The sequence below is a fragment of the Aulonocara sp. 'chitande type north' Nkhata Bay genome, linkage group LG20 (genome assembly GCF_057382095.1).
Source record: "Aulonocara sp. 'chitande type north' Nkhata Bay isolate Kocher_YH1m ecotype deep benthic linkage group LG20, A_spYH_male_GT1.1, whole genome shotgun sequence".
Classification (NCBI taxonomy): Eukaryota; Metazoa; Chordata; class Actinopteri; order Cichliformes; family Cichlidae; genus Aulonocara; species Aulonocara sp. 'chitande type north' Nkhata Bay.
The window spans coordinates 10,456,203-10,471,459 of NC_141363.1; the positions used below are offsets into that span (position 1 = coordinate 10,456,203).

Consider the following 15,257-nt stretch of genomic DNA (forward strand, 5'->3'; position numbering starts at 1 on the left):
CCAGGAGATCTGGCACAGCACTCCATCACTCTCATTCTTGGTCAAATAGCCCTTACAGAACCTGGAGGTGTGTTTGGGGTCATTGTCCTGTTGAAAAATAAATGATGGTCCAACTAAACACAAAATGTGATGGGGTGGCATACCGCTGCAGTGTGCCTTCGATTTTGAATAAATCCACAACAGTGCCACCAACAAAGCACCCCCACACCTCCTCCTCCATGCTTCACGGTGGGAACCATGCATGTAGAGACCAACTGTTCACCTTTTTTGACAAATTTGGACTCATCAGACCAAAGCACAGATTTCCACTGGTCTAATGTCTATTCCTTGTGTTTTTCAGCCCACACAAATCTATTCTGCTTGTTGCTTTTAATTAGAAGTGGTTTTCTAAGACTTAGTCTAAGTCTTGCCCTGTCAAGATGCCAATGTTCACATTTTGGACAGAGAACACAGGTGTGAATGGCCATTGTGAGCGACCATCTTTGAACAGAGGGGGTGGCTTACGGCACCAACTGTCTGCCATCTATAATCCAGATTTGAGATCCCTCGCCAGACGCTTTAACACCCACTCACATCCTGGGCCATTTGACCTAAGTAAATAATATGATAGGGTGGGGCTAGGTTTCACCCAAAACCTTGGCTGATTGTGACCCACACCCATTTTCACACCTTCGCTCATGTGATTAGGCATAGGATTAATCAGGGGTCCATGACCTTCTTAGGGACACTCCCAATAGGATTTAAAAATCTTGGACTCTCCATCAATTGCTCTTAGAACTGAAGACGTTTCTCGTATGAGAGGTGAAACGTCTTCAAGGAAACTCAAAGAAGTCCAAACACTTTTCTTTCCAAGCTCCTTAGACTACAGTGACCTGAATGACTGAGGACCTTCACAGACATATTGCCTTGCACTTTGTGAGAAACACCCTTCAATTAGTGCAGGAGCATGAAAGGGAATTAGTAGTGGTTTCTTAGCAGCTATTTGACCATAAAGGCCTGATTCGTGCAGTCTCCTCTGAACAGTGGATGTAGAGATGTGTCTCTACTCTGACTATGTGTGGCATTTATCTGGGCTCTAAATCTGAGGTGCTGTTAACATGCGATTTTTCTAAGGCTGGTGACTCAGATGAATTTATCCTCAGCAGCGGAGGTGACTCTTGGTCTTCCTTTCCTGGGGCAGTCCTCATGTGAGCCAGTTTCATTGTAGGGCTTGATGGTTGACTGCACTTGGGGACACATTCAAAGTTTTAGTAATTTTCTGGACTGACTGATCGTCAGTTCTTAAAGTAATGATGAACTGGTAAGCACATCCAGCAAGATACTACGACCTCTAACTCATGATTCACTGGAGTGGCCTAGTGTGTGCAAGAAAAGGTTTCCCTCACTTTTACATCACCAACAACCTGGACTGTTTGAATGAACAAGGTGGGGTTCATGGTTTCATGTTGGTTACCATATCCTGTTTGTCAGCTCCAACCCATCAGCTCATTCAGTTCTAAGCTAAAAACCACCAAAACCACAAAAACTATGAAAACTACACATGCCACTGGGCTAGAGTACTACTGATCTTACCACAGCCACGTGTGTTAAAATATAAATCTACTTATGTGATATGCTGATATCCATTAATTACGGTAAGTAGTTGAAGTCATCTCCAGGTCTGATATTAAAGCTGTAAACACCATATATAAGAATCCATTCATGACAAAAAGCACTTTGAGAGCACAAACATCCGCTAATGGAGCTCACTCTCTGTGCAGTATTTACTTTACAGTAGCATGACAGATGTTTACTTTGATTACAGACATTATGGAGGAGTAGGTAATGGGCAATAGATATTGATTTGTAAATAAATGGAAATAAATATCTTATTGTGTAATGTTATACTACAGTATATTTTTAACTAACTGGGCAGCTCATTATTTTTCTTGGGAATAATTCCTTCAAAGGTAAAACACATTTTGGTTTGAACTTGAAAGAAAGGCAGATGTGTAATATAAAGGTGAGCGGTCAAATGTAACATGATATTTGGATGTCAAATATAATGTTGTCATTAAAATCAAAGGCAGCAGAATTTCAAGTACAGTTTTAAAGATAAAAGGCATTTTATGAATGTTTGACCTTATTTGAGCTTGAATGAGAGGTCAGGGTCAAATGTGACTTAATATTTTACCTCTTTATATGGAAATTTCTTTATGTTGACACCACACATTTGTTTCCTACACACTGTTTATTTCTAAATATGCCGATTTCTCTGTCTTTATTGTCCATCCCGAGCCATCTTGGTAACAGTGCTAGGCGTTATTTGCTTATTGTTTATTTGGTTATTAATACGTCTGTATTAATAGTCACCAATGAAATTAGATTAAAAAATATGTTGTTCTCAACATTTTACAAACTTCACCACGTGTGCTGTTGCAGAAGTCATTCCTCTTGTGCCGACGGAAAGCTGAGAGAATGTATAATGTTTTGACAAGTGTCAAGTGTGACGTGAGCCCCACCGGAAACACGCTAATGGCAGTATGAAATTAAAAGCACAATTTAATTAATTAATTAATTTTTTCTCCAGAAAAAGCCAGGATTTTTTAAAGACTATAAATAAGTTTGAAAAAGACGTTTAGAGAGATATTTATAATGAGACAAACTTGAACTCCTGACCCTCTGGAAGACCGCTGCATTCGCCGCTGGAGATTTTATTTTGAAACTTCTGATCTGTGGCTCTTTCGATGTTACTTGACGCATGCGCATTGTTAGCAACCATGTTTCGAAGCCAGGTGCACAACTGTATGTAACCTAGAAACAAAGGTAAATTCTCTTTAACAGCGGGAAGGGTGTTGCGATGTGGGTGTTGTTGTACGGTGTGGATGAGAGCGCAGCGTCCTCTGTGGGTGACGCCCGCCTTGTTATATTCAGTGCAGCAGCAACAACAACCAGCAACGGCTGCTAGCTAACCTAAACTTCCTCCTGTGATAAGTCCGTTGCCTCGCTGAACCAGTCTTCTCAGTATTTGTCTGTACAAGCCTAGGCAGTCAGGTTACAGAGAGAGGTAAGAGCTGGGTCTTCCTCGTGACGTGATATTTTTGAGTAGTTTTATCTCGTCACTGCGAGTTTCTGCGGGAAGAAGCTAGTAGCCACCCCCAACCTTGTACGTGTCAACCTTGTTTGTGTGTCGTTGGCGGTCCTTGAAGCCTCGCTGTAAGTCAGTGTTATCATCGGTTTAAGTGAACTTTGATCTGGTTTCATTCACCGTCTGTCCTCCGTCCTAGTCCTAGCCACATGTACAGCTGCTCCTTTCACTTGCAGGACTTTAACGCTGAAGGTTAGTCGTGCAAAAATTAATAACATAACAAGCTGATTATATTCATGTTTTCATCAACGGAGGATACAGTAGATACGCGTTATATGCAGTGAATTGCCTTTATATAACATAACACAGCTTACCGTGTTGAACAGTTTATGAGGTAATTTCACTGTGCACTTGTGTTTCTATGTAAACTATTGGAGCAGTGTGGGATAAATGTGCTTTGTTTGGTTTTTAAAGTAGGGCACAGCATTACAGAGCAGGGTGATTTATTTAAAGATTTTTTCCCTTCCCTGTGATCTTTCCTTTTTTTCCCCCCCAGTATCTGCAGCAGAGGACTAGTAAGGAAACACCAAAACAGGAAGTGATTTCCAATAGTCACAGCAAGACTGAGAGGTAGCTTGCTGGACATTTCAGAGGATGGACTAAGAACCAAAAAACAAACAAGCAAACAAACCCTAAAAAACTGAGCCACATTAAGAGTCCCCCTTTTGGTGGGGCCCGCGGGGGGCCCTCAGGCAGCAGGAATAATGCCGGGCAGCAAGCAGCCACTCTGGTGCCTCTTGTCGCCGTTACGTAGCCGCCAGGAGCGAGTGGTGCTGACCCGCAGTGAGAGCCTCCCGGGGGAGCAGGTGCTGAAGATCACGGTAACGGAGACTACGGTGATCGAGGCAGAGTCCGGGGTGTCCAACTGGCGCTCCATGACCTATCTGGGTCTCTGGTACTTCTTCAGCTTCTGCACCCTGTTTCTGAACAAATATATACTGTCGCTGCTGGAAGGAGAGCCCAGCATGCTCGGTAAGAAGTAGTAAAATCATTCTGCTGCTTCTAACACTGATTAACTGCAATAATCACAAGATAAGAAAAGTGCACCTCAGTCATGAATCTTAAGATTAATGAAAAGCCATTGTGATTCAGATTGATGAAGGGCAACTTTCACATAAAACTCAAGAACGGCTTGCTGAGACAATACTTATTGTTTTAGATTGTAAAACTACCAGTGCAGCTGTGGGTAGGTGGTTTGGTGCATTCAAGGAGATTTTAATTTACCAGTAATGAGGACCTGTGTGCAGTGGCGGTCCTAGCCTGTTTGGCGCCCTGGGCGAGCACTCCCTAATTTTGCACTCCAGTATGAACACCCATCCCCCAACCCGAGAATCACCACAACATAACCTAATAACCTAACCTACACCTTAGTTCACAGATTCGCTTTGTCTAGGGTTTATTTCTGGCATTTCACACAACCCAGGATTCAAATCATGAATACATGATGGACTTGGATTTACAACGTTATGAATGAAATGTGCTCTATTTGGAAGCAGCCGGGCCCCTCCCCTTTCGAGGGGTTGTGTGTGAGACTTTAAATCATCAAACTCTAAATTCTAAATGTTAAATTGTTATTGATCCCTTTACCCCTGGTCCTAAAGTGTATATTTATTTTTTTACTCTTCTTATATATATATATATTGTTTGTTTACTTGCACTGCTGTAACAGGAGCCTCGTCGTATCGTCTCTCTATATACTGGACTGTATGTAGCGGAGATGACAAAGTTTACTTTGACTTCAGCAGCGAGCAGGCGCACCGAGGGCTCTCGCGCTCACTTTTCGCGTATAGAATTTCGAAAAAACATCGGTGTAAATTACAAGTCTGTATCATGATGTCTGGTGTTTTCGTGTTTGTTGGTTTGTTTTTATTTTGTTTTACTTTGCGAGTTGGTTATTAGATGCTGCTCCAGCCAGCCAGAGAATCCCCCGCCGCCCCGCCCTCTCCTCCCTGTGCTGCAAGCAGCAGGCGCACCTCGCAAACGGAGGGCGCCCTTACTCCCAGCAAATGGGCGGTAGAAAACCGATCGGTGCCTATGCCATTCCCACTATGCGCTGGCTGATGTCAATGTTTTTTTTTTTTTTGCCGATGCCCGTGATGCCACCCCCACCACGATGCCGCCCCGGGCAACTGCCCGTGTCGCCCGTATCAAAAACTGCTACTGCCTGTGTGTGCTAACTGTATGTTCATGTGCATACCATTTTTGTTTGTTCAACTATGAACCGCGCCTGAGCTGTTATACAGGCCGTTACAACATGCCAAAGCAACGTGCAGAACAGCACAGCCAAGTGAAAGGTAGTGTGACAAGATGACAGAAGTGAAATTGCAGTGACACAAATGATCAGGTGATCTGAAGTTCAGTTTAAATAGACAACTGTTTATCCCACATCAGTCTGATGTCAGCATTTTTGGCATGAATGGACCCTCATAGTCAGACAGGAAACATTCATTACAGCAGTATTTTGAAGTGTTTTCTCCCTCATGAAAATTAATGTCTGCCTTTGTATTTTTTTGTGTTTTTTAACTGCCATTTTCTTGCTAGGTGCTGTTCAGATGCTCTCCACCACAGTCATAGGCTGCTTAAAGATGTTTGTTCCCTGCTGTCTGTACCAGCACAAGTCCAGAAACGAGTACCCCTCCAACTTCATCATGATTATGCTGTTTGTTGGACTTATGAGGTGAGATTGTTTGCTATCCTGTAAATATGCAGATTAATAACAGATTGAATGCATGCATTTGAAAGGAAAATAGACCTCATTGAGAATTTTGTGTTTTGTTTTTTTTATAAGTGCAGCTTGATAAGAAATTACTCTTGACTGTTGTTGCAAGTTCAGCACAGACGCCATCATTGTCTCCACTTGCAGGTTCACCACAGTGGTTCTGGGCTTGGTGAGCCTGAAGAATGTTGCCGTGTCATTCGCTGAAACAGTGAAGAGCTCGGCGCCCATTTTCACAGTCATCATGTCAAGACTGATCCTCGGGGAGTACACGGGTAAAGTTCACGTTGCTGTGCTGGCTTCAGGGCGTGTCTTTCATATGCGAAGGAACAGTGAACGCCTTATTGGTGTTGGCGTGCCTGGGTGTAGTCAGACCAGTTAGGCAGCCGCAGCTCTGGTTGCTGGTTTAGTTTAGATAAACACGGGGATTCATTTCACCTATCCCTTTTGTGTGCAGGGCTGTGGGTGAATCTGTCCCTGTTCCCAGTCATGGCCGGCCTGGGCCTCTGCACAGCCACCGAGATCAGCTTCAACATGCTCGGCTTCTCCGCTGCTCTCTCCACCAACATCATGGACTGGTACTGGAGCACACAGCACAGCTTTTCCACCAGCGGTGTATTCCCTACTTTGCCCTAACTCTTGTCTCTCTGATCTCAGCTTACAGAATGTATTCTCCAAAAAACTGCTAAGTGGAGACACATACAAATTCAGGTAAAATCATGCTTTAATTTAAACGGGTAGTCTCACTGAGAGCGAGGTCTGCCTTTCAAGAGAGACCTGCGTACAAAAAGCACATACATACAAATAGAGACAAACGGCACATTGTACATGATCATAACTGAAGAAAAACAAGTGCAAAATGGATAATTAAACCCTTTAAAAGACTTCAGTGAAAGCATTTAATGCAGCTTTTTGACTCTAAGCTGTAAAAGGCTGATGGGGTAAACACACAGCTCTTTTTTTTTTTTTTTTTTTTTTTAAACTTGGTTGTGTTATTTCAGCCCTCCCGAGCTGCAGTTCTACACCAGTGCGGCAGCAGTCATCATGCTCATACCTGCCTGGCTGTTCCTTTTGGTGAGGCAAAACAGAAGTTCTTAATTTCCAGACTTGTTAGGCCCTACAATGCTTAAGAAAACAAGCGGGTAACTTTCTTGATGGTTCTGTTTAATTTCCAGGATATCCCCACGGTTGGGAAGAGCGGACAGAGCTTGATCTTTAGTCAGGACATCATCCTGTTGCTGCTTTTCGATGGTTGCCTGTTCCACCTGCAGAGCGTCACTGCCTATGCGCTCATGGGAAGGATTTCTCCTGTTACTTTCAGGTAGGACACAAAGTCAGAAGCACTTTATCCTGCATGCCATGAGTTTCTTGGAGGCCATAGTTCCTGCTACAGTTAATTAATTGATGTATTTGACCCGCCCACGCTTAGCTTAGTAGATAACCACTTGTTGCATTTGCACTTTTTCTAGTTACACCAGTATCATCTTATCTTATCATCTCACCGGCACTGACTAAAGTCTGTTCTCTGCTGTACTAGTACAGTACAGCACAGCATCGATTTGCACCTCAGTGCTGTCTCTTTACAATAGACAAACCAATCCATTAGTGAGCGTATCTGAATCCACAAAGTCCAGCGTGTTTGGCTCCCTATCCCACCTGACAGATGGGATGTGTGCTGCAGATTCCAAAATAGCTTCAGTGAAACCACAAAATGCTTAAACTTTACCGTGCTCTGCACAAGAACACTAGAGACAGCAGCAGAGATGCTGAGGCGGAGCGTGCCCAGTATGGGAATGCTCTTAATGAGCTCGTGCACATATCACTGTATATTTCCCAATATAGACCTTTTAGATTCTATAGCTGGAAGTTATTAAAGGGGGCCTACTATGCCCATTTCCAGCTCCATATATTTTTCCTTGGGCTTGAGTTGATTATTTTGTATATGCTTCACTGTTTATAGCGGGTCTTTGTGCAGGTATTTTAGTTCCATCTCTCTAAGGCGTCCCCTGATTTAGCCCTTTTCTTTTGATTGGTTGTGCCCCACTAACAGCAGCTTGGTGAGGCTTGGAGAACATGTTAGGGATCGCTCCTTTCTTTGACATCACACAGAGCCGAAAGAAGAAAAAAAAATGAGAGAAGGAGCTTTTAAAGCAGTCTGATATGTCATGAAGATAACTTATATGTACGCTGAAATTAAGATTGGAGACTGTTTAATCTGAGAATTCACCGTTCTAACATTTATATGCAGATCATAAGGATGAACATATAAAAGTCATATTAAGAAGTTTAAACTGGATGAATTTGTTGTTAGCCCCAGTAATAATCATCCTCATTCTTCCTCAGTGTTGCCAGTACTGTTAAGCACGCCCTGTCTGTGTGGCTGAGCATCATTGTGTTCAGCAACCAGGTAACCATCCTCAGCGCCACCGGGACCGTCCTCGTGTTCATCGGGGTCTTCTTGTACAACAAAGCCAGGCAGTTCCAAAGAGCAACCTTACAGGCCATGGCTGCTGAGCAGAACCACAAACCCCTTCTCCACGACCAGGACTTCAAAGCCTCTCAGTCTCACTGAGTAGCCCGCTCTTAAAGCTGTAGTGCTGCCTGAAATGAACTGGAAGCATCAATAGTTCACTCCCGTTCAAGAGCTTCTGTCTTTCAGGGTTCCTTCAGTGTCACTGTTAAAGTAAACCATTTGATGGCTTGATGAGCTGTGGGTGTGTGACCGAGCAGTCAGCCATCAGTCATCCTGTGGAACATTCTCACCAGTATTTCTTTGTACCTGACCGGATTACCACTTTAAGCCTTTTTGATCCTTTCTTTGTCTTTTATTGGTCAGTAAAAGGAAGCTCAGGGTGTTTTTCCTACATTTGCATTCCATTACAGGCTAGTTTATCTCTCATCTGTGGTATAGCAGCTACTAAACGCATGGGAACTGCAAAGCTCGGACACTGTAAGATTAAAAATTTTGTAGTAATGTTAATCTTCATTGTATAATCCAGTGTAAAATGTATCTTAATAGCGTCTGAGTGTAGGGCTCCAGTGCCCGAGGTAGGAGGCCTTTTTTGAGGCTTGTCCAGCCAAAGCTTAAGACTGCTTTACACGTTAGTAATCCATGTGTAAAACACTTGGATGCCACATTATTGCATTCTGAGAATGCTCATCCTCTATAACGTTATAGCTTTTTTCACTTTTTTTGTTTTGTGTACACATAAAGCTGACATGACCACTGATCCACGCTGGGACGGCAGCCCTGTTAATCTAATCAGGAAAAGAGGACTGAAAGAAGGAATAAATGGACAAGCTGCTGTTTTTATACATTTATAACCTTTTTAAAAAACAGTTTATTACAACTTGAGTTTTATTTCTGTAGTTCTTGCCAGTGGCTATCAAGCTTTGTGTCTAGCAGTGCGCCAGCTGTATTTTTATTTAATTTTTTTTTAAATAAACTGTAAAATCAGCACTTGAGGCGTTACTGTGAGTGTAACTATGTTCCTTTGATCACTTGGTTAACAGATGTTTATGCATCTTGTTATTTTTGGTGAGTTGTTAAACAGAAATGAATTTTAAACTGAAATAAATGAAACACTACTTAATAAAAGAACCACAGCTGCGGTAGTTTTCCGGAACCTCTTCGGTGGGCACCATATTTTGTGTGCCTGCTAATCATCTGCCGTAAACATGGCAAACTTCCTGGTTCGGCTCTGCTTGCTGCAGTTGTAAACACTCGGTTCTCTTATGTGGTGACAGAAACTTGTAAATGCTCACTTTTGATTGTTCCTCAAACTAAAGGAATTATTTACCATATGTGGAAAACAGCTGATGCTTTCCAGGCGTTCTGTTTTTCTTTGTGGATCTTTTCCTGTAGAACTTACTCCACATTTTGCATTTCTAGCATTTAAAAACCCCACAAACAACAAAAATAAAACCCAAGTTGCAGTAAAAACAAAAGTCATCCTGTGCTTGTCACTACAAATTTACACAATCTCAGTTCCTCCTTCTGTCCTCGCTACTTCTAATTTCAGCATCCGACCTGAAAGTGGAAGTTCCTCCACCCGTATGTAGAAAGTCGTTCTGACCGTACCCAGGACATGTCTGTCTTATTCAGTTCCAGTTTGACCGTTCTTGCTGTGCCTCGAGAAGCAGCTTTTCTTCTTCTCTTACATGTTTGTGGCCACAGTTTAACCACAAGAGCTAACTGACTTGAACTTTTTGTCTTTACATTGAAAACATTTTTTTTTTTCTCCCGTGTGGGCTCTGATTGAACATTCAGACGTTAAGAATTGATCTTTTTATACTAACCTTCCACTTTGAGTCTTTGAAATGCTGCTTCAGGAGGCAATTTTCAACATGCAGATGCTTTTTTTTCAGGCTGTTGACCAGGTTCAAAGTGTTGAGGTAATGATGAGCTGTGTTTGGAACTGTGCAAATCAAAGGTGTAAAATATTTTGCAGAGGATGTAAAAATGTTTGATGGACACTGTGCAGAAGATTAAAGTATTTTCTTTCACTATGCCGCCTGTTTAATAGTATCATGTGCTGTTAATTTACACACAGTGTACACGTATCCTGATTATGGTAATGCACTCACCAGCCACTTTATTAGGAACGCCCAACTACTTTGAGTGGATAGGCAGGCTGCAGTAACTCTAATAATTTAAAACCAATGTATGCAGAAGAGCATCTTTGAATGCACAACAGGTCTAACGTTGAATTAGATGGGCTACAGAAGCAGAAGACCATAGTTGGGGCCACTCCTGGCTACAATTTGCACTTGCTCACCAAATCTGGACGTTAGAAAACTGGAAAAACATTGCTGAGATTACTGCAACATTCGGATGACAGATCCAGAATTAGGCATGAACACAGAAGCTTGAGTACTGCTGACCATGTCCATCCCTTTATGACCACAGCGTACCCTTCTTTTGATGGTTGCTTCCAGCAGGATAAAGCAATATCACAGTCTCAAACTGGTTTCTTAAACATGATGATGAGTTCACTGCACTTAAATGGTCTCCATAGTTACCAGATCTCAATCCAACAGAGCACCTTTGAGATGTGGGGAAACGGGAGATTGAAATCAGGGATGTGCAGGTGCGTGATGCTATCACATCAATCTGGAACAAAATCCCTTAGAGTTTCCAGGTCGTTGCCCAATCGATATGTTTCCGGTATGTAAAGTGTATCCACTTTTTGCACGTGTGCACAAGATTTCTTCTTGATAGTTATTTTAACACTGAGAAATATGTTGACAGAGCACTAAAGCATCGTCTCCTAAAGTAATAATTAAATCTTTCCTCGCCAGTATTTACTTTTCTTGCCATAGCCTTTTCTGCTCTCGGGCCAATCCTTGAAGCACTGTACTTGTGGACTCAACGTTTTATACAACATCTGTCACTCACCCAAAAAACAAACTCAAAAGGTCTTTTTTATGGAGTCATTTCAAGTCATCACTTTTATTGTGATATGCTGTTAATGCAGAAATGTTGACTGTAGCAGTTTTGATCTAAAGTGTGTATACTCGTGTAGCAGGAGGCTCACTGGCAGCAGCTAATCTTTCCTCACCAGTAGGTTGAATTTAAAGTGTTCCCAGGTTTCTGATGCTTTGACTTATTCTACAGGCAGTTTAAAAACAGCATTTAGTAACTGAGAACACTCTTTATACTGAAATCGTCTCAAAGATATTTTATCCTTGAAGTCAGTGTCTCCATCCCTTTACTGTGAAGAGTGACTGGCTCGTGGTGGATAAAAAATCTTCATCAGGCTCTCGTAGCTGAGGAATGTGACAGCGTTGACCGGAAATGCTCTCAGGCTGTTCAGCAGGAGGCCTTTGAAAAACACCCTCACTCCTTCTTCCCTCACGCTCACTCTCATGCAGTGCAGGACGCCGCCGTACTCCCGCCCGCCGGCCCCCGACATCTGGAGCCGAGCTTTCACGACGTCCATGGGCGTGGCGAAGGACCAGGTCACCACACCTGCGAATCCACCTGCCACCAATATCACAAAGGTGCCTGAGGACAGAGAGGCAGAACTAAGACAATACTGAGGAGTTTTCTAAACGAATAGTTTTCATTAAACTATTTGCCAAAAAATGTGCCAACGGTTTTCAAAGCAGACTCTCTCGTAGAGCCAAATATGAGGTTGATATAGTAAAATATCCATGTGGGTTAATGTGTGCAGGGAAGATTTTAATGAGACCTTAAAATCAGGATCCCTGAACATAAAAGTAACTTAAGAAATAAAGATGAATTTTCATGAGTAACTAGATATTTATATTCAGCTTCATCATGTGTGTTCACCTCATTACTGGATTCATGCGCTACAAACTGAAAGCCTTAAAGATTTAAATGACTAATTCCAGTTGAGCAGCTTTTGTGAGATGAAGTCCTTTTAAAATCTGTCAGAATACAAGAAACTATCCCACTATGATATCCAGTATTATGTTATGATTGTGACCTGGCTCTTTGCCATCTTGAGTGAGAACCTTACGAGTGACCTCGTAAGGTAAGAAGTAGAGCCCATAGCAGGGGACGTCCCTCAGAGTGAGGGCCAGGCCTCCTCTGTACAGACCCCTGAGCCCCTCCTCCCTCACGATGACAGCGACGCAGTGCACGGGTCCGCGATATCGTGTTGACGTCGATTGACCCTGAAGACGCACCTTGACCAGGTCAATGGGTGCAGAAACCGACACCTGAAAACAGATTGCCCCAAAGATTAAAGTAGCGTAAAGCCGAGTCATGATCTGCAGTGTAAATAAATCTCAGTTATGAAACATGAGCTGGTTTTTAATTTCCTTAAATCTCTTATCTGGTTCTGAGCTGCAGTCAGTGAACACTCGGAGGCCCCCTTGTGGTCAGATGTAACATTGCATGAAGAAAACCTGAATTTCTGTGAAAGCAGTGATAATCCTGTTGTTTCAGCATTTACTTTGGCAAGAGCACCAGCTTTAATTGTTTAATACAGTTTTTGTCTATTTGTTTGTTTTTTCTTTTGTTCTCTGTGTAACAGAGTTAGAAAATAGCTTAATGAATTTCCACAAAATTGATGTGCTTTGTGAATAGTTGGAGCCACCTGGTGGACAAATACCGCAACTGCAACTGTTTCAAATTGCTGCACAGCGCATGCCTCAGCAAAGGAAAATACTCCCAAGCTGGTGGTAGGTGCTTGTGAGCGCCAAAGTCTGTCCTAATGCAGTCACACTGATGCAGTAATGGCTGATAAAGTACTTCAAACGGACTTGGTTGAGATTCTTCTGTAGGTATGTTTGTATCTCGTGGCTTGCAGCTAGAATGTTGGTGTGAGCAGTGATTTTTGCAACGTGTGTGGTCTCCTGCAGCTCTAACAGATGAAGCTTTGTGCATACACAGTTGCATGGCAGTGACATGTGCAACCACAGAACATCAGGTGATCTTACCTGCACCAGGCCTGAGAAGCAGCCAGCAGTGAAGACCTGTGCAGCAGAGGCCGGTTTGCCTCGACTGCGCTGAGACTTAGTGAGGTAACCTAAAGCATTACTGTAACAGCCAAAGACAACGGAGTTGGTGATGCCAGTGGTCAGCACAGGAAATGCCATGCCCTTAAAGAATCCATGGAGCTGATGTGATTAAAGCATAAAGGATCAGTGCTGTCTTATCCCAGTGGAGCATTACACTACTTCACGTCAGTATTTCTTGCAAAACAATGTAGGAAAAATGTGGTACCCACCCCTTCATGAGAGTATGTTTTAATCACACAGTGAAATATCCCTTTATACACAGACTGGGCTTGGAGACGTACCTACAAATGTAAGAAGAGATGTAAAATAAAAAATAAGAAACAATTTGTGCATTAAGTCATATTTATTGGTTTCAAAGTGTCATGCAACCTTCACAGTGTCTAACGGATGTCCTACTGCAATTCCCAGTGCACCTACAACAACCAACAACAACATTTTATTTCTCCACAATCAGACAATTACTGCTCTGTGTTACATTTTCTGTTGTTCTCTTAAAAACAGGATTTTCCTACCTGAAATGCTCCCAGCTAAAAATTCCAAGAGAGGCATGACTTTTACAGTTTCAAATCTGCAAGAAAACCACAGTGTTTCAAAACTCATAAAGATAAAACCTAAAGATGCAGCTTTACAGCTGTCATAACTGAAGCTGATTGGTCTGGCAGTCAAGGAGGTTAATGTGTGACTTATTTTAGAAATGGTACTCTATGGGGGTTGCATCAAAATCAAAGTCCAAGGTGAAAATCCCACAACAATTTTTTTTCATGGCTCAGAAAATGGAATTTTCAGGAGTGATTGAGAACACAAACATATGGATTCTGGCCTGAGTTAAGGCAGTATGGCATTTCACACACATTCCTCACAATCTATTATTATTTACGATCATCTGACAAACAAAAACATTTATTATGCTTCAGTAAATGAACATAAAAGATGGTTTTTAGGGTTGCCAAAACAGTAAATGGTAACCAAACCTTATAATTTAGCCAGGTTTAATCTTTGTGGAATGGTTAAAATACAATAGCGTGTTCAGGAGGACAGTTCGCTTTCCAGTTCTTTCTTCTTCTTCTTTTGCATGGTGTTTTTTAATATCCAGTTCTAGAAAAAAAAAAAATAACAGCACCTTGCCTACCTTTAGAGCTGTAACATCCTACGAATAAATTTGTTCACAACTCATGTCATTCTTCGCTCTGCGGTCAGAGTATCCCATGGATACGGGTGCTCACACACACAAACGACACCCTTTTTGGCTCCTACCTCAAAGCAGGCACGTGCAGGGAGGGGGGGGGGGGGGGGGGGCTAGAGGGGCTTGAGCACCCGCCCCTTTCCTGATGGGTGCCCAAGGTGCCCTTTTGATAGGGCAACTTTTTAAAAAAAATTATCAGTATTTTTTTTATGTGTGCGTGCGGAGTCCTGTCTGTGCCCCTCAACAATAATATTTAACTATTAATCACAGTTTTGCTAAATAAAAGGATCTGGCTTGCATCAGTCACATGATCACATTTAACCAATGATCGCCCTTGACGGCAGAACGCGCTAGTTACGAGACGGGAACGAGCTCACAAAGAGCACGCGCATTTTTAGCGGTCCGGAGCTGTAGGAGAAACACAAGTTAACTCAGAGACAGACTGATGCGACAAAACCAGTAAGTAGGTGTACAGCGTAAACTGTAGTGTATAGCACCCAGGAGTATTAGCTTATTACGTACACGTTGGTAAGCTGTCTTGTTGCAACTGATGAATTGAAACAAACGAGCGTGCTGTGTGTGCAACAGCGCGACAAACATTACCTGTCCTTTTATTAACTGCACAAGTAGTGCTGGTCATAGCTGCTGGCTACCTGTGTAAGGCTGTCATGGGTCTGTAGCTCTGTCACCGTTTTAGGGAACATATTTAGTTTTAAAGTATTTAGAAACATATTTAGTTT

The 15,257-nt window shown here is 42.5% G+C and overlaps 2 protein-coding genes across 5 annotated transcripts; one reads left to right on the forward strand and one right to left on the reverse strand.

Annotated features, from left to right (window-relative positions):
• Positions 1-2,735: 2,735 nt before the first annotated feature.
• LOC147305193 (solute carrier family 35 member E2A) lies at positions 2,736-10,352 on the forward strand. 4 transcript variants are annotated; one of them, XM_086277889.1, is made up of 9 exons: positions 2,736-2,805; positions 3,624-4,099; positions 5,669-5,804; positions 5,991-6,118; positions 6,301-6,421; positions 6,501-6,554; positions 6,845-6,917; positions 7,019-7,164; positions 8,187-10,352. In XM_086277889.1, the coding sequence occupies exons 2-9, from the start codon at positions 3,832-3,834 to the stop codon at positions 8,413-8,415; spliced, it is 1,155 nt and encodes a 384-aa protein (XP_086134015.1). In that variant the 5' UTR covers positions 2,736-2,805; positions 3,624-3,831; the 3' UTR covers positions 8,416-10,352. The 4 variants fall into 4 exon arrangements, with proteins under 4 accessions (XP_086134015.1, XP_086134016.1, XP_086134018.1 ...); XM_086277890.1 differs by lacking the exon at positions 2,736-2,805 and adding an exon at positions 2,812-3,046; XM_086277892.1 differs by lacking the exon at positions 2,736-2,805 and adding an exon at positions 3,075-3,195.
• Positions 10,353-11,266: 914 nt separating this feature from the next.
• Positions 11,267-14,588, reverse strand: slc25a45 (solute carrier family 25 member 45). Its single transcript, XM_086277214.1, has 7 exons — positions 14,464-14,588; positions 13,847-13,902; positions 13,704-13,747; positions 13,544-13,615; positions 13,254-13,433; positions 12,296-12,530; positions 11,267-11,850 (listed from the first exon to the last, which is right to left on the reverse strand). The coding sequence occupies exons 2-7, from the start codon at positions 13,881-13,883 to the stop codon at positions 11,555-11,557; spliced, it is 864 nt and encodes a 287-aa protein (XP_086133340.1). The 5' UTR covers positions 13,884-13,902; positions 14,464-14,588; the 3' UTR covers positions 11,267-11,554.
• Positions 14,589-15,257: the final 669 nt, after the last annotated feature.

What these genes read in the sequence shown, in the direction of transcription:
- LOC147305193 (XM_086277889.1), top strand. Translation starts at nt 3,832, where the DNA reads ATGCCGGGCAGCAAGCAGCCACTCTGGTGCCTCTTGTCGCCGTTACGT. An exon ending in TCCACCAACATCATGGACTG is followed by an intron (nt 6,422 to 6,500) that starts GTACTGGAGCAC and finishes CTCTGATCTCAG; the next exon opens with CTTACAGAATGTATTCTCCA. An exon ending in CTGCCTGGCTGTTCCTTTTG is followed by an intron (nt 6,918 to 7,018) that starts GTGAGGCAAAAC and finishes TTTAATTTCCAG; the next exon opens with GATATCCCCACGGTTGGGAA.
- slc25a45 (XM_086277214.1), bottom strand. Translation starts at nt 13,883, where the DNA reads ATGCCTCTCTTGGAATTTTTAGCTGGGAGCATTTCAG. An exon ending in TTTAGCTGGGAGCATTTCAG is followed by an intron (nt 13,748 to 13,846) that starts GTAGGAAAATCC and finishes TGGTTGTTGTAG; the next exon opens with GTGCACTGGGAATTGCAGTA. An exon ending in ATCCGTTAGACACTGTGAAG is followed by an intron (nt 13,616 to 13,703) that starts GTTGCATGACAC and finishes TTACATTTGTAG; the next exon opens with GTACGTCTCCAAGCCCAGTC.